General features: G+C 44.8%; 1 protein-coding gene across 2 annotated transcripts in view; it reads right to left on the bottom strand.

The window, feature by feature from the left end:
• The window catches only part of Eif2ak1 (eukaryotic translation initiation factor 2 alpha kinase 1), a 36,158-nt gene that overhangs the window by 17,065 nt on the left and 1,070 nt on the right, over window positions 1–18,023 (bottom strand). The window contains exons 2-10 of one of the 2 annotated variants that reach the window (XM_076923622.1): window positions 15,932–16,020; window positions 15,223–15,381; window positions 13,457–13,590; window positions 11,253–11,290; window positions 9,264–9,363; window positions 7,837–7,917; window positions 4,489–4,588; window positions 2,355–2,412; window positions 1,413–1,737 (exon numbers count right to left, since the gene is read on the bottom strand). In XM_076923622.1, the coding sequence (XP_076779737.1) occupies window positions 1,413–1,737; window positions 2,355–2,412; window positions 4,489–4,588; window positions 7,837–7,917; window positions 9,264–9,363; window positions 11,253–11,290; window positions 13,457–13,567 (813 nt within the window). In that variant the 5' untranslated portion in view covers window positions 13,568–13,590; window positions 15,223–15,381; window positions 15,932–16,020. The remainder of the gene's footprint in view (window positions 1–1,412; window positions 1,738–2,354; window positions 2,413–4,488; window positions 4,589–7,836; window positions 7,918–9,263; window positions 9,364–11,252; window positions 11,291–13,456; window positions 13,591–15,222; window positions 15,382–15,931; window positions 16,021–18,023) is intronic. The other variant, XM_076923621.1, reaches the window with a different exon arrangement.

Genomic DNA, 18,023 nt, shown 5'->3' with positions numbered 1-18,023 from the left:
GTCTTGGGGTTTTCTTCATGATACTAGGAACAGAGCCTTGCAAGTGCTCTACCACGAAACTCTATTAAGATGAAGCATGACAGAATGGCTGCATGGTATTCTACAACTGTCAGTATTCTCCAAAGTTTAGCTATGTGAGCTGGTATGGGGTTTGACTGAGAATGGCCCCCACAGGCTCATCTATTTGAATACTTGATGCCAGTTGGTGGAACTGTTTGGGAAGGATTAGGGAGTGTGGCTTTGGAAGAGATGTGTTTCCGAGAACAGGCTTTGTGGTTTTGAAAACCCACATCATTCCTAGTTAGCCCTCTCTGCCTTGTGTTGGTGTTTTAGGATGTGAGCTCTCCACAAAGGAGACTTTCATTTTCTCCAACAGAGTCTCACTGGAGACACAAACCACTCATAAGAACAGACCCCATGCTCAGTAACAGACAGCAAACACAAAACCTAATGGCATTTTGGAGATTTGTCTTGTGATACTGTGTCTGAGCATTCTGTTTGTTTGTTTGTTGACTTCTCCCTATACAGGTCTCTCATAACAACCCCAGCACTGCTCACACCAGACACAGTGCGTGTCTGCAATCCTAGCACTCAGGCGGTGGAAACAAAATTTTATATACATTCTGGGGATCAACCACAGGTCGGGCTTATATGGAAAGCACTTTGCAGCTGAGCTATCTCTCCAGCTGCCAATGTCTAGTTCCTTACACACTAACCATGCGGATGAGTCTGATGAGTGTATCAGCAAACTTACCACAGTAAAAGGATGCTGACAGCTATATGCCCTGTATGACAGTAATCATACAGGAGTCACCAAAAGCCACACTTCAAAAATATAAGTTTACTCTGCATGAATATATGTATATATTTATAGTATGATGCTAACACATATCAGAAATAGGTGGTGAATGAAGCTTCCGGCTCCAGGGCACACCATAGAGAGTTTCTAGGGGTGCACTAACCCCATGGGAAGATCAGTACAAGGTTAAAAGGAGCTAACTAAGGGGTGAGAAACGCTAACTTCAAAGGACTTACAGCAGACCAGGAGATGGGTTAGGAGAGCACTTGCTAGGATACACTAAGCCCCAGATTTGATTCTCAGAACTGCGTAAGCTGTGTGTAGCAATTCCAGCGCTGTAGTGGTAGACACAGGAGGACCACAAGTTCAAGGTCACCTTTGACCACACAGTTCATCCCAGGTCAGCCTGGTCTATATTAAACCCTGTGTGAGGGGGGCAAAGAAACCCAAACCTGAAAAATACCATACAGCTAAAGGAACCACACTGAGTCCATGACTAAACAGAAGAAAACCACGTGGAAAGACGAAGCACCGGCAGGCAGGACGTCAGCTGAAAAAGAAGGGTCACCACACAAAGTCAAACCCCTTACACAGCTCTGGGAAAGCACTCTACCTCTGTCTGCCCCAGCAGGTTCAAGTTGCCTTCAGAAGACTCATCTGTGGATGTAAAATTCCCTTCTATGTCTGAGCTATGCCCCAGAGGCAGCTGATGTTTGACAACTGGTCTGACAGACACATCAGTCAAGCCATCTTCTTGGAGCTCAATGGACGATTCACTTTCAATGTTGTTTCTGATTACCAAGTTGGTCGTGTAGCTCACCAAGTTGTTATTCTCATTTTTAACGTCAGACTCCCCAGAAGGTTTTTCTTTGTCTGGGGTGAGTTCAGAAAAGATAATGGACGAACTGCTTTCGTTATCTTTAACATCACCTTTGTCTCTAGAAGTTAAAAACAGTAACACAAAAGTGAGTGTAAATGACAAGAGAACCTCAACTGTTCTTTCAAACCTGGGGGAAGCTTACAAGTGTCTAAGTAAGTAGCACAGGCAGGTCTTTTTGGCACATGTCTGTAACCTCAGCACCCATGTCAACTGGGAGGCAAAGGCAGGAGGATCAGTAGTGCCAGGCAAGCCTGAGCTACATGAGACACTGTGTTAAATTAGAAAGAATATCAAATCTGTCTAGCATTAACTGAGATTTAGAATATTAACAGGAGGCCAGAAATCTCTAATCTCAAGACCCAGGAAGCTGGGCTGGGAGAACTGTCAAAATTGAAGCCAGCCTGGCTACAAGTTAAATTAAAGACCAGTCTGAGCTACACAGCAAGACCCTATACTGAGGAAGTCATGAGAGTAAACACTTGCAAGGATGAGAGCAGAAAGTAACTTAGTATTTTGAAAGGAAAATAAGCAAAATGACAAAGGATGGGAAAAGAGACAAGCAGCAGGAGAGCCAGGACACTCCTCCCGAGTTCCTAGCACCAAAAGATAAAAGCAAGTCCTTGCTGGTGACAGAACACGATGATAACTGTGCACAGGTCACAGCAGCCCACATACCTGTCCCCTTCGTGCTCTGGCAGCACTTCGAGAGAGGGCAGTTGAATGGGAACTCTGTCTGTCAAACAGAAAGAAACACAGACATCTGTAAGCAGCCGTGACTTTCAATGGACAGTCAACTTCAGAGCTTACATACACAGACAGCGCCAAGTGAAGCTGCACGTCAAAAGGAACGTCATGTCTAAGAGTTGAGGACACTCCAGGAACTGCAGAGACAGAGCTGCAAGCACCAGGGTCACCAAGGGTTCTAGCAATCTGACAGTAAACACTGGGTTTGAAGGCCCTCCTAGACTCAGCCTTAGCTCTGCTATAGTGAAAGGCAACTCCAGGCAACAAGTGCGGAAGCTGAGGCTGGAGTGATGGCTCGGCAGTTAAGAGCTCTTGCTTGTCCTCACTTGGGTTCAGCTCCCAGAACCCATGTGAAACAGCTAACAGACAACTCCAGTTCCTGAACATTGGAAGCCCTCTTTGGACTTCCGTGGGCACCTGTACACAATGGTACACACACACACACACACACACACACACACACACACTGCTCATAAATCTTTAGAGTAAGCAAACTTACGTTTTAATAAGCTTAATTAAACTGAAATTTGAATTTCATATAATTTTTTTTCATAAAATACTCTTCTACAGATTGTCTCCATCAGTATGTATGTCTATGTGGTAAATTTTGGCTGTCTGTGGGTGTATGCATCTTTGCATATGGGTGCTAGTATGCATGTGTGGTGCACAGGCCTGTGAGGAGAGACGTCAGTGTCTTCTTGTCTTTCCCACTCTCCACCTTATTTTCTGAGACAAAGTCTCTCATTGTATCTGGAGCTCATCAACTTGGTGACACTGGCTGGACAATGAGTTCCAGGGATCCCCAGGGCTAGGACTGGGGGTACACACTGCAGTGTCTTCTTATGTGGCTGCGAAGGACCCAAACTCAGGTCCTCCTTACAGGGCAGACATTTTACCAACCGAACCATTTCCCAGCCTCTCCTTCTGACTATTTAAAAATAAAAAACCTGGGGCTGGGACACAGCATGGCAGGAGACTGCTTGCCTCACTCATACAAGGTTCGGCATTCAATCCTCAGCACTAACAAAAGAGAAAACAAAACTTAAAAGAAGTAAGAGCTGTGTGTACAAGCACATGCGTGTAATCTCAGTCCTCAGGACCCTGAGGTAAGATGTGTGCACATCCCCACTTGAAGGCCAACTTGAGCTAATTAATTTTGAGGTTAATCTGGACTTGGTAATAGTCAGGCCTTATCTGAAAAATTTTTTAAAAAAAAATAAAATGTCACTAAAACCAGAACCATTCTCAGCTTGTGTATACAAGGGCAGGCCAGATTTGGCTGGAGGTGAAGTTTATTATACACTCATGTACAGACTGAGTACATATAGAGGTAGGTGGGGACAAAGCACTTCAAAGTTGGGACTTTCGCCTCTGCAGAATGTGTGTTCAGTATACCAGAGGCCTCCTTAATCCTAAAATCTAAAAGGTTCAAATATCCAAACAATTATGTGCTTTTATGATGCTCTAAAGGTTTTGGATATGACAATGTTTCAGATTCTCTTTTGAGATTATTAGACTAGGGATGACTGACTTGTGTCAATCAAACAAAAACTATTTCCCTTAGCCAGGCATGGTGGCTCATGCCAGTAACCCTAGCACTCTAGAGGAACAGGCAGAAGTGCGGCAAGTTTGAGGCCAGCAGGTAGAGAACAGCAGGCAGGGCGGCCAGACATCTCCAGAACTCAAAGGGCAGCAGCAAGCCAGAGTCCACGTCCCCATGCAGAAACACAGAGACACATAATTAAAAGTCAATAAGCAAGGCAGCGCTGGGTGTGATGCCTGCCACACGTCTTTAATCTCAGCACTCGGGAGGCAGAGGCAGGTAGATCTCCATGAGTTCAAGGTTAGCCAGGGCTACAGAGACTCTGTCTCAAAAAAATAAAACTTAAAAAAAATTTTTTTTAAAGCTGTACATGGTGACACAACCTTTAATCCCAGGACTCAGGAAGCAGAAAGCAGGCAGACCTCTGAGTTCAAGACCAGCCTGGTCTACATTGTGAGTGCCAGGACAGGCTGTGCAGAGTGACCCTCCCAGAGTAAATAAATGAAATACAAAGTAACTCACCTTGTGGCTGAACCACATGGACATGCTCTATCCATGCAGTGTGGTAGCCAACAATACTGGGATGCTGGAGGCCTGCCAGCACCTTCACTTCCCGTAGCACCTACACAAAAATGGTACAAATGGTTTTCATTGGCAACCTGTTCTCCAATACTACTTTCCCTGGAATATTAGCAGCAGTAACCCTGCTTTCTAAAAGAGGGATGGGAACTCCACAGATAGTAAGAATACTCCTGTGAAAGACAAAAAGCAACTGTTTGTCATTTTTGACAGAGAGACAGGATCTCTCTATGTAGCTCTGGTTGTCCTGGACCTTAGTATGTAGACCAGGCTGACTTTGAACTCACAGAGGTCCTCGGGTCTCTGCCTCTCAAGTGCTGGGATTAAAGGCATGCACCATCATGCCCAGGCAAGTGGCAATTGCTCCAGCAACTCCACACTTACTGTTTTCAAAGTCCCCTTGACTCCTGTACCTTTCCCCACCAGGAGTGAGACCCATACTGTCACCCTCCTATTGTCTTATGACCTTTGTCTTCTTTCCTTTTTTTAAATGTTGCTGAGAATTTAAGGGCTTTGAGCATGCTAGTTAAACTCTCCAGCACCGAACTGCACCCCCTCACCCACCCCCCACCCCCCCACCTCTGTGGAGTGATTTTTGTTTGCTTCTAAGTTTGATTTGATAGTGTCTCACAATGCAGCAGTCTGGCTTCAGATTCCTGATTCTCCTGCTCAGCATTCTGAGTGCTGGGATCATAGCTGGGACATGATGGATTTGTCACTATTATTTAAACAGTTGGAGACACAGTGACTTGGAGGAGAAGGGAATTTATCCAGAACCACACAGCATGTCAGTAAGAGGATGGGCCTATACTAGGCCCATCATTTTACCTAACAGGCTGGACAGTATGATAACCAAGTACTTAAATAATTAGTTTCTCACCAGTGTGACAGCTCAGAAGGTAAAGGCACCTTGCTGCCAAGCCTGATGACCTGAATCCACATGGTAGAAGGAGAGGACCAACACCCACCAGTTGTCCTCTGACCTTCACACAGACACTGTAAGCACACATGCATGCACAGGCATGTATACAGCCTGTCCTATGACTTCAGTTCCAGCATTTAGGAGGCAGAGGCAGGCCGAGTTTGAGGCCAGCCTGTTCTACATTGTGAAACATAATCTCAAAAATAATATAAATATATAAAATAAAAATAAAAAATTAGGACTTTAAAAACATTACATAAAATAAAAAGATCTGTTTTCGTGTTTTCTACATTTATCAATACAACCCACTGCTTAGCAATTATTTACATTACATTACAGGTCTAGCTCTTTCAAAACAGGTCAACATGCTCAGCCTTACCCCTGCTACTCCTTCCTGTGCTGCCCCTGCACTGTGTAGAGCCCAGAGACGTTCACACGGGGGCAAGCACGTGCGTATGTATGTTCTGCATACAGCCCCAGCCTTGCTTTTACTTTTTGAGAAAGAGTCTAAGTTGCCCAGCCTTGAACTCTCTCTGAAGCCCTAGTAGGCCCTAAATTTTCACTTCTCCAGCTTCACCCTGAGAAATGGGATTACATACCCGACTCATCACGTACAGCCACACCCCTATCCCTTTTTTGTGTGTGACAACGAGGTTTATTATATAGCCCTGGCTAGTCTCAAGGGATCATCCCACCTCACCTTCCCCAGTAACTTAAGACTACTGGTGCAAGTAGCAAGTCCAGCTCAAATCATATTATCTTTGTGTGTGCATGTGTGTGTGTATATGTGAGTTCATGTGTGTGCGTGTATGATGGGCTCTGATATACCCCAGTCCAGCCTGCAGTGTGCGCTGTATCAGAGGCAGACCTTGAGGTGCTTCTACTATAGGGCTCTAGCAGACCCAGGGTCAGCAGCCATGGCCCTGGCATGCCTTGCCCTTCCCTGTGGGTAGCTGATAGAAGGCAGCTATCATCCTTGCAGCCATCTTGAGCCATATACCCTGACAAGAGACTTGTTTACAATAGCCTACAACAGCTGAGCACACTCTGATAACATCTTGTTTTAGATACCCAGGATTTTCCCTTGGGTGTGTGAGACTTAAAGGTGTGATTCAGAGCCAGACTTAAGGTTGTGACTCAAAGGTGTGACTTAAAAGCGTGGCTTAGAAGTGAGACGTATATAAAAGGCAAGAGGCAGACAGAAGAAATTATTAGACACTTATACTTGGAAGAGTACTTGAGACTTGAGGCAGGTAACTTGGAACTAAGAAAGAGACTAGCAACTTAGAACTAGGATTAGGGCTTGAGACTTGGTACTAGGAACTAGGGACTTGGAGAGAAGAAGAGAGACTGAAGAATAAACGGGATTGAATCACACTCTGTCTGGTCTTCATTCCTCGCATCCGTCCTCACTCTCTCTTGCTGAACCCTGACTCGAGGACCGGAGCAGCCTGGGGCAGTGCAGGCTCTAACAATTTAGCCACCAAGGCTTTTGGCAGTGCGGTTTCCAACATTGACAGAGTGGTCCGCGACACTTTGGCCCCAAACGTGGGGTAGTGCGGTCTGCAACATTTTTGGCGCCCAAGCTCGGGCCGCAACACTTCCCCACTCCTTCTCCCTTGTAAACCGCAGATTACACACCCTTCAAGCTAGCCATCAGGGTCTACTCCCTTATTTGAACATTTTCTTATGCCAGACTCATTCCTGAGGCTGACTACCAAGGTCCAGCAATAAGAGCCGCCTTTGGATCACCTAATTAGCATGCCCAATCAGAACACACCACCACATGCTAGCCCACTCTAACACAGCCTTCCCCTGTCCTCCCCTTACAAATGACAACTGCGAGGTCACGTGCTGCTGTTTCCTGCCTGAGTTAGAGGGATGCCACTTTAATTTTTCTTCCCTACTTCATAAAAAATCTCTGTGAAAATAGGTGTTTGGGTGTAGTGTGTGCCTAATCCAGGGTCTGTGAGAAAGCACACCTCCCTCCACTCATCACTACCATGCCGGCCAAGCTCAAATTATTCTCTGAAACCCTTCTTCCAGGGTTAGAGAAACAGCTTGGACAGTCAGGTGCTCAATTTGTCAAGCATGAAAACTTGAGGTTGATGATTGGAAGAATGACTAGGCATGTCACATCTGGTGATGCTTATAATCCCAACACTGAGGAGGCTGAGATGAGGACCCCTGAGAGGGGTCACAGGCCACCCAATCATGCAGCCCCAGTACAATGAGAGGCCCTATCTGTAAAACCAAGACGGATGGCACCTAAGAAACATCACCCACAAGCATGTGGTGTCTGCATCCTCACACGTAACTCCACGGCACATACACCTACCTGCACACACGCCCATTCAGAGTAGACATACCTTCATACAATCTGTTTTAGTTGCACTCTTAATCAGGATTTTCTTAATTGCATAATGCTGACCATCTAATTTGTTCCGGACCTAAAAAAACAAAACAAAAAAACAAAACAAAACAAAACAAAAAAAAAAAAAAAAAAGAAAAGAAAAAGAAGAAAAGAAAAATCCATTGAATGCAACTGACTAAAGGAGTTCATCTCATGTGAGCTTTGGTAACTGAAACCAACTACAGATCGAATTAAGCTAAAGCCATTCTTCCTGTAAGAGGGAAAGCCAGCCTTAGTCTTCTGGACCAGGAGCTTTGCAAACAAAACTGCATCTAACCCCAGTGGCTCCCTGCCTGGAGAAAAGGAATACTAGAAAGTTCTACGTACAGCACCAAACACAGAAACTTGATTATTTTTAGTAATATGATTTTTTTAAATTTTATTCTTTTTGAGACCAGGTCTCAAGTAGCCCAGGCTGGCCTCAAACTCACTACATAGCCAAAGATGACTCTGAACTCATGATCCTCCTGACTCCAGTTCCCACAGGCATGCAACCCTATGGGTCTGAGTGGTGCTGGGGATCAGGCCTAGGACTTTAGGCATGCCAGCAAGAATCAAGAGCTGAGGCACAGTTCCAGCAGCAAGCCTCCAGCACATTATTTTTTAAGTTTCAACTTCTAGTTTGAAATTTTCTCATCATTCTACTGAAAGTCTTTAAACTATAGATTGAAAATACTACTTTAAAATATGTTCAATTCCACTAAGTTTGTTCTTTGGTGTTGTCACACTTGAACAAACACAAGTCACTGTCACCATCTACCCTTATAATCCCCTTTCCTGTTTCCTGCATTGAACTCTTTTATGTCATTTGTTCTTCCCCTCTCTCTCTCTCTTTCTTTCTTCCTTTCCTGTCTGTCTCTTCCTTCCTTCCTTCCTTCCTTCCTTCCTTCCTTCCTTCCTTTCCTGTCTGTCTGTCTGTCTGTCTGTCTCTTTCTCTCTTTTCTCTTCTCTTCTTCTTTCTTTCTTTCTTTCTTTCTTTCTTTCTTTCTTTCTTCTTTCTTTCTTTCTTTCTTTCTTTTTCTTTCTTTCTGACAAGATCTCACCATGCAGTCCTGCCTGGCTGGGCTGGCATATGCTCTGTAGACCAGACTGGCATCAAATTCAGAGATCTACGTGCTTCTGCCATCCTAGGATTATAATTAAAGATGTGTGCCACCCATGTTTAATAACCCTACACTACAGAATAAAAGCTCAAAGTCTCTAGAACTACCTAAACAAGCAACACCTTATCAGCTGCCTGTAAATGATAAATGAAAACAAAAGCGTGTGAGTTTAGGAATCTCTGGGTACTTCTAATCATAATAATGAAATAACTTCTGAAAATGCACACATTTACAGAATAATAGGTCAAAGTGAGCACACAGAAGAAAAAGAAGACAAAACCTTGTAAACTCTTCCATATCCTCCTTTCCCTAAGATGGCGAGCTCTTCAAATTCATTTAAGTAGCGTGAAGTCTGTGCTTCAAAAGCTACCTCCCTGGATCTGAAAGTTAAACACAAACAGGCCATCAGTACCAAGATGTGACAATCAGAGACACGCACTGGGCTCCCAGCCTGCTCAGACGCACTACCAGTAAACTGCAAGGCAGAAAGAATCAGCTACAGGCAATCTCTAACTTCCTGTGGGAAGAAAATGGCTAGGTAAATAAAGAACATAGTAAGAAGAGCACGAGCGCTCATTAACGTTAGTACTTAGCATCCCAGAAGAGAGCAGCAAAGATGCTTTATACACAGAGGAAGCCAGACAGAAGATATAATTAGTGTGAGTAACTGGCTGAGCTTTTTCTTTCTTCTGAGCGACAGGGTCTCCAGTAGCCAGACTGACCCTTCGACTTTTGAAGCTGCTGCCATTGCCTCCTCGGTGCTGATGTTAGAGTTGTGCACACCCATGACCTGCTAGTTTGACTTAAATTTCCTGTTTTAGTGGTTTTGGGGGAGGGTAGCTGGGAATTTGAGACAAGACCTTACTCCGGAGTCCAGGCTTCCTGGAACTCAGGAAGGTCAAGGCTGGCCTTCAACACATGGCACGCCCATTTCTGTTTGCCATGCACTGAGATTCCGTGACTCCCAACCCGATACTCCTGAATGATGCTGGTTCCTTACAGGCTTTGCTTTAAAGAGTTTGTGAATAAGGAGAAAGGCCAACAGCAGTCCCCTAAAAGAAGTATCAGCAGTCAAAGGAATGGGGGGAGTTTGCTGGACACAGGTGCACATGTCTATAATCCCAGCACGGGGATCTCCAGGAGAAAGACAGTTTGGGTTGCAAAAAGATTTTTGAGTCAAAACAACAACAACAACCTCCAAAACAACAACAACAACAACAACAGGGAAGAGGGCTGAGGGGACGGCTCTGTGGAGAAAGCATTCGCTGCCTGTGAGCATCAAGCTGCTGTGCAGAGCCAGGTGCCAACACAAATGCCTGCCGGGCATGGCAGCCCACCTGCAATCTCAGCAATAGAGAGGAAGAATCAAGGGAGCCTAGAGCAAGCAAGCTGACTAGACTACGACTCAGAAAGCTTCGCATGTGACAAGACTTTGTACCTCCATATGTAACGAGAAGCAAGACAGAGAAAAACAGCTTTTATTAACCTCTAGCCACCAAGTGCAGTGCCACACGAGTGCATGCAAGTATATACACTCAAACACAGGGAGAGAGGGGCGCACACACGGGTGCACGCTAGTATATACACTCAAACACAGGGAGAGAGGGGCGCACACACGGGTGCACGCTAGTATATACACTCAAACACAGGGAGAGAGAGGGGCGCACACACGGGTGCACGCTAGTATATACACTCAAACACAGGGAGAGAGGGGCGCACACACGGGTGCACGCTAGTATATACACTCAAACACAGGGAGAGATAGGGGCGGGGGGAGGGGGAGTAAGAGAGGAGGGGGAGAGGCACCAAATGCGATAGCTTTATGCCTGCAATCTCAGCACTTAGAAAGTGGAGGCAAGGGGACCAAGATAAATTTAAGAGCAGTCTCAGCTACATGACAAACATGAAAACAGCCCTTGCTACATGAGACCCTGACTCAAACAAACAAACCAACAGAGAAGGAAAGCAGCAAAATGACAAGAATCTGCATGCAGTGGGAACTTGAGAAGCAAAGGAAACTTCCAGTAGTGCAGGTGCAGGTGCGGGCCTCGGGCTGTATGCTTTCCTGGGCAGACAGGCATGGTGGCGGCGGGACAGGCCTGTAATCCAGCACTCTGGACAGCGGCAGGAAGAACACTAGCTTCCAGGTCAGACTGGGCTACCCAGCAAGACCATGTCTCCAAACACAAAGAATAAAGGAGTAACTTTTATAAACTAATTTTGATTTCTTTTAATTATCTGAGTTAGTAAAAAAGCATCGGATACATACCTGATTTTCTGCATGTGAGAATTATCTTGACAAGGATCCTAAAACCAAAATATTGTCTTTAAGAAACACTTGAAACATTCGATGAACAAGGAGTCAAATTCAACATTCCAATAACCCAAATCCTCAAATACCTAAAACCAGACCACAGTCTAGCATTTTACTTAATTACTAGGGCTTTTGTGAAACAGATTTCACCATGTAACAAAACTTGTCCTTAGACTCATAATCCTGCTTTAACCTGCTGGGTACTTGAATTACAAACGTGAGCGCTCACACAGAAATGATAATAGCTTTTTGCTGTTTGTTTTTTGTTTTTGATGCAGGGTGTTGATGTAGCCTTGGCTAGCCTAGAACTCACCATGCAGTCCACGCTAATCTCAAACTTGCAGCTATCCTCTGCCTCTGTCTGAGTGCTGGGATCATAGGACTAAACCACGTGGCCAGCTAAAGAATAACATCATAATATTACTTTATAGTTCGTGATTTTAAAGATTTCAGAACTGAGAATTGATCTGCAAGGAACTCCGTGAGTGAAAACTGGCTTCACTTCAAACATCTCTGTAGAAACTGACCCCTCCCACCTCCACTGCTACCACCCCTTTGGAGCCAGCCCTCTTCCTGTCCGTTCCCTGCCCTTGCGCCTCTCCACCTACTTCCACCAGATCAGAGGTGAACCTGTTAAAATGTTCTTATGTTCTAAATCTTGCAATGTTTCCTGTGTCCACTCTGTGTAAAACCAAGTTCATTAAAATGCTCTCAAGTTCCTGCTCCAAGCAGGTCTTGGCAACTCACATTTGTTATCCCAGCACTTAGGAGGCTTAGACTAGAAACAGAGAGAGTTGAGGCCAGCACGGCTCAGAGTTGGAGCACTGCCCGGGCTACAGTGTGAGACTCTCAAGAACGTAAAGAACAGCAGGTAACAGTGCTGTGTGACTGCCCAACCTGCTGCCCCTGGAGTGGACTCAGTGAGGAAGGTGGGAGGAAGGAGCAATCCCACACTCTCATGGCCCCTCCCCACCCTCTGTTACTCCTCCCCTTCACCTGCTCTGTCTAAAGGCAAGGCAGCCTTGCAAAACTGAGCAAGCGGCACAGGACTACCAGCACATGCCTGTATGCAACGGGCACCATCGGCACAGGACTACCGGCACATGCCTGTATGCAACGGGCACCATCGGCACAGGACTACCGGCACATGCCTGTATGCAAAGGGCACCATTGCAGACCCTGGCTCTGCCCAGAACACTTCACCTCCAGGCGCCTGCAGTGAACTCTCTCTCAGTCATGGATGTGAGAACTCTTTCTCAGTGAGGCCCATGTGGCCACGATAGGAAGTCAAAGCCCCTCCCAACATTCCCTAACCCCCTCCACTACCTGTGTGCCCCCCACGCCTGTTCTAACTTTCCCTAGTGTTTACTGACCCCTGCATCAGAACATAAGCTGCATGCGGGTTCAGACTTTCTATTTTCTTTCTTTTCTCCCACCCCAGCACTCACAAAATAGCACAGCACAGTAAATATTAGTAACAACAATTAATATTGTCAACTTGACCAAGTTTCTATTTTTAAGAACTCATATAATTAAAATTAAGTAATACTTTAAAAATTATCATTCTCTTTTTCTTTTCTTTTCTGTTTAGTGCTGGGGATAGAGCCCATAGCACTAGGCACACCAGGCAAATCCCCTGCCACCGAGCCACACAAAACACAGTGTTTTCTCTTTTTTTGGTTTTTTTTTTCCCCAAAGATTTATTTATTTATTTTATTTATGTATATGAGTACACTGTAGCTGTCTTCAGACACACCAGAAGAGGGCATCGGATCCCATTACAGATGGTTGTGAGTCACCATGTGGTTGCTGGGAATTGAACTCAGGACCTCTGGAAGAGCAGTTGATGCTCTTAACTCCTTAGCCATCTCTCTAGCCCGTTTTTTTGTTTTTTTGTTTTTTTTTTTTTTTTTTTTTTTCCTTTCTTTCTTTCTCTTAATGTATTTCATGTGTATGACTGTTTTTGCCTTCATGTCCTGACCTCATGACCTGGAGCCTATGGACCACTCCACTGTTACCAATGGTTGTGAGCCACCCTATGGGTGCTAGGAACCAAACTGGGGCCCTGTGCAGATGCTCAGAACTGCTGTGCTCTCCCCTCAGCTCCTCTCCTCAGGTCGAATGGACCTGTCAGACAAAGTACACCTGGCAGGGCTTACCTGACGAACCCTCTCTCTGGCAGACCTCATTAAATGAGTGATGGCTCTGTTGTGGTGGAGTCTCAGTGAGCTAAACTCATCACTGCAGGTAAAGGAAGACAGCAGCCCCATCTTGATAAAAGTCTGGCACAGTACTATAACAACAACAAAAAACCCATGATAAGTTACTATTAGAAAATTGACAATAGGCAGGACAAGGTGAGCAAACCTACAACCACAGCGTGAGGGACGCTAAAAAAGGAAGATCCATAGACCAAGGTCAGCTATCAGCTGCCCAGCAAGTTTAAGACTAGCTTGGGCTAAATGAGACCTTGTCTCAAAAAAGGGACTGAGACATATAGACCGTGGACTGGGTGCCTCAATAAAAGGTGTTTCTGTAGAGATATCCTTAATTTATGCATAAAGCAATACAGGCAGGGTGAAATGGGGTGGTTCACACTACACCAGAAACGGAAGAGGAAGAAAAACAAACAAGATGGAGAGAGAGAACAGGGGAAGAGGGAGAAAACAGGGAAAGCAGGGAAAAGACAGGAAAAGGTACCAAAAAAAAAAAAAAAAAGAATAGGGAGGGTGTAGTGCTTCACATCACTAACCCCATCAATCAAGAGGCAGAGGCAGGAGGATCTTTGTGAGTATGAGGCTATCCTGGTCTATAGAGTGAGTTCCAGGCCAGCTAGGGCTACACAGAGAAACCCTGTCTTTAAAAATAAAAATAAAAAATAAAAAAGGAAGAGAAAGTGTTAGAGGTGGAGGAGGAGGAGGAAGAAGAAGAGGAAGAGGAAGGCAAAGAAGATAAAGAAGAAAAAGAAGAAAAGAAATCCGGTTGCAGAGCTGGCTCAGTGGTTAAGAGTCCTGGTTGCTCTTTCAGGGAACCTGGGTTCAATTCCCAGCACCCACAAGGTGACTCACAACCATCTGTAAGTCCAGGAAATCCAACGTATTGCACAGACATACATGCAGGCAAAAGCCTGTACACATAAAATAATTTACCTTTAAAGGAAAGAAAGAAGAGGGAGGAAAGGCCAGGGAGAAGGGTGAGAGGAGAGGAGAGGAGTGGAAAGAGGACAGAGAAAGACAGGAGACGGGGGAAGAGAGGCGGTAGGTGGAGAAGAGAGAGGAGGGGTGGGAGAGGGAATAGGGCTGATGCTAGACCTCCACAGTAAAGCCTGGCAGGTATGAGGCCCAGCACCACCAGAAGAAAACAAACCAAAAAAGAAATGCATATAACTATAGAGGACTGGTAGAATGTCTGCCTTCAATACATAAAGCCCTGGGTATATAAACTGGGTATACTGGCACACCAGCTGCACCCCAGTACTTGGGAGGTAGAGGAAGGAAGGGTTCAAGGTCAGCTTCCGAGTCTGAGGCTAGCCTGAGCTTCCAAAAACAAAAACCTAGGTCAGGTCTAGAGATGTGTCTTAATGCTTTCCCAAGAGAGGTGAGGCCTCGAGTTTAATCTGCAACACTTTCAAAAGAGAGAAACCAGGACAAGGTTTAGCTGCTTACCAACCAGAGCCTAAGAGAGCCTCAAGGAATTATATGAATATCGTATTATTGCCGCAATTTTTTTTTTAAATTTATGGATCACATGCAATTTTATACTTAGAAGAAATTACACAAGGGAAAATTGAAAAGAATTTAAGGAATGGGAAATTCACCCACACTACTTCTGCAACATGTGATTTTTATACGCCAGCTGCTTCTCAGAACCATAGCATTAAAGAATACACTCTCTCCAAGCTCTCTAACAATGCCTATTTACTCACATTTAAACACCTGTTTTGAGTGAAGCGGGTTTGGCTCATGCACGTGGCTCAAGTGTTCCAGCAAGGACACGAGCAGCAGCTGGTTTGCCACTAGGAAAGGAAACGTGGGCTGCTGCAGGGGCTCTTTTAATACTTGGAGCTCTGCTGGGACATCGGACTCTAAAAATAAGAAAAGGGAAAAACATTACTGGCAAGCATGTCTCATGATGACAACATTGCATGTTCTAATGGAACTGAAGGGGACTAACCCGGCCAGAGAGTGGTCATGGTGAGTTGGGTTATGAAGGGTTTTCTGCTCAGTAGATAATGTGCATACCCTGTGCGGGTCAGGACCAGAGCCTGCATTGGGACCAGAGCCTGCATCCCCAGCACTCGCTGTAAAGTTGAGCAGGTATAGCGACACCGCCCTGTAATCCCAGCGCTTCTGACAGAATATAGGGGATCTCTGTCGAAAGCTATCTAACTAGGCTAGCCAACTCTGCAAGTTTCAGGTTCTGTGAAGGACCACACTTCAGTGAGGACAGTGGGGAGCATTTGAGGAAAACATCCGATACCTGTACTCATATGCATCTGAACACAAACACACACAAACATACACACCACACATATATAGACATTTTAAAAAAAAAAAAAAAAAAGGTGAGACTTTTCTGGAGGTGAGTTTGAGTTGAAGCCGAAAGCTGGAGGATCAGGGTGGCCTCAAACTTACGGCAGTCCTCCTGCCTCTGTCTCCAATGCTGGATTACAGGCTAGTGCCACCACGACCTTCAGGCTTCTTATACTCATGATTTCTCTCTTCTGCAATGAGAAAAGTCTATTTTTTCAGGTCCTCTTTTGGGGTGGAGGGGTTGGGGCAGATTAACTCAGAGCCGCCAAGAGCTCTTACTGCTGAGCTACAGCCCAGATTTAAAAAAAAAAAAAAAAACTCTACTCTTGAATATGAAAAGACAAATGCTAATCAAATCAATTCTTAAGAACTTAAGAATGGCTGAGGATCTGGCTTAGTTGGTAGAGTGGTAGAGTGCTTGTCTAGCCTAGCACACAGGAAACCCTGGGTTCAACCTCCCTAAAACCAGGCACGGTCACACATAAGTGCCTGTGTTTCCAGCAACAGGGAGGGAGACGCAAGAGAATCATAAAGTTTGTTATCCTTGGCTACATACCAAGTTAGAGGCTGACTTGGGATCCATGAAACCCTAATGCTAACAATACTATAAAATAAGAAGATGACAACTTTAAAAAGGGTAACATAGACTAGTAAGTTGGCTCAGCAGTTAAGAATACATATTCCTGCAGAGGACCGTGATTCAGTTCCCAGCACCCACACCAGGGGACTCAGAAATCCATCTCCAGGAGGATCCCACGCCTCTGGCCTCTGCAGAGACCTGCACGTACGTGCACACACCCACACAGATTCACGCCGATATACCTAATTAAAAATATTTCTTAAAAGGTCAATAGACACTCAAATTAAGTAGAATGGAAGAAAGGCTGAAGAAAGTCCCAACTTCCTGGTCTCAGTCACAAGTAGAAGAGGAAACACAAGGAAAAAAGGAGAAATGACTCCAAGTTCTCAAAAGGAGGAAGATGTCAGATGTAGGTGTAGCTGAATTGAGTTCTAGACGTTTGCCAAGCAGGATGTTGGGAAACATACAAGAAGCAGATAGTCCGATTCAGTCTCAGGAAAATGTGTTCCAAACAGCCCATCAGTAAGAGAAAGGCCAAGCCTGGTGGACCAGTCCTTTAGAGCCAGCTACTTGTGAGGGTAATGTCATTCAAATCCAGACTGGGCTTCCCAGTGAATTCAATGGGCAACTTAATGACACCCTGTCTCAAGGATACAAAGTTAGCAGAGGCTGGGAGAGGAGCTCACTGGCAGCACACTTGACTAGCCTGCACCAGATCCAACTTCAATACCCAGTTTAAAAAAAAAAAAAAAAAGGTATTGTTATTGTTTTGAGGCAGGCTGAAGGATTAATCCAAGGTAATACTTTTGAAACAACGGTGACTAATGAAAGGAAATGAATGACTTGGAATACAGACTCAGTAACACCATAGAAAAAGCACCTCAAGCAACTAGGTTCCAGACTGCTGTTTGCTGTAGAATTCCTACAATGAACTGCTAATGTTATATTGAGGCTTTGAATTTTCTGACTCTACCATTAATTGGCAGTGCGATCTCTTCAAAGCATTCAGACCACCTGTAAAATGTCACTTAACTATTGGCCTTATACCTACTAAAAGTGATATTAAATGTCCCACAGACTTTTACATGTTAAAAATAATTAACTGTGCGTGGGCATTCTTGGTCTCTTTAGAAGAAACATCACTATGTAAGCAGAACAGTATTAACAGGAAGAGGAAAGAAGTTGTAAAGCTTGTCCAAGATCACTCCCTTCCAGAATAATCTTTGGTTTGCAGAAACTCTTATCACCACGTCACAGAAAAGATAGGCTTGCATGTTTACAGCTGGGACCTTTCCTATGACACACACTTTCTTTGCTCATGAGCTACAATAACACGCCACTTGCTGTGTGGGAAAATCTGCATATCCATTGGAAAAGTTACCTTACAACCATCCTCTGTAAAGCCTACTGAGTCACCCCTGTGAGCGGTTTTCATTTCTCATCGTGGTCAATTATTACAGTCGGGATTTAAGAATGAAAGTGGGAAAAACTAAATTTAGTGTACGGCCCTGACTCTACTACAACATACTTATTTCAAACATCGATCAAATATGTAGCTTTAGTAATCATTCTGTGGGAGAGCATACAGCTAAAACCTCCTTGAATGTATGTTTT

Source organism: Arvicanthis niloticus, chromosome 24 (genome assembly GCF_011762505.2).
Source record: "Arvicanthis niloticus isolate mArvNil1 chromosome 24, mArvNil1.pat.X, whole genome shotgun sequence".
NCBI classification, from domain to species: domain Eukaryota; kingdom Metazoa; phylum Chordata; class Mammalia; order Rodentia; family Muridae; genus Arvicanthis; species Arvicanthis niloticus.
The sequence above is the reverse complement of the archived record's forward strand: the minus strand, read 5'-3'. Positions and strand labels throughout refer to the sequence as shown.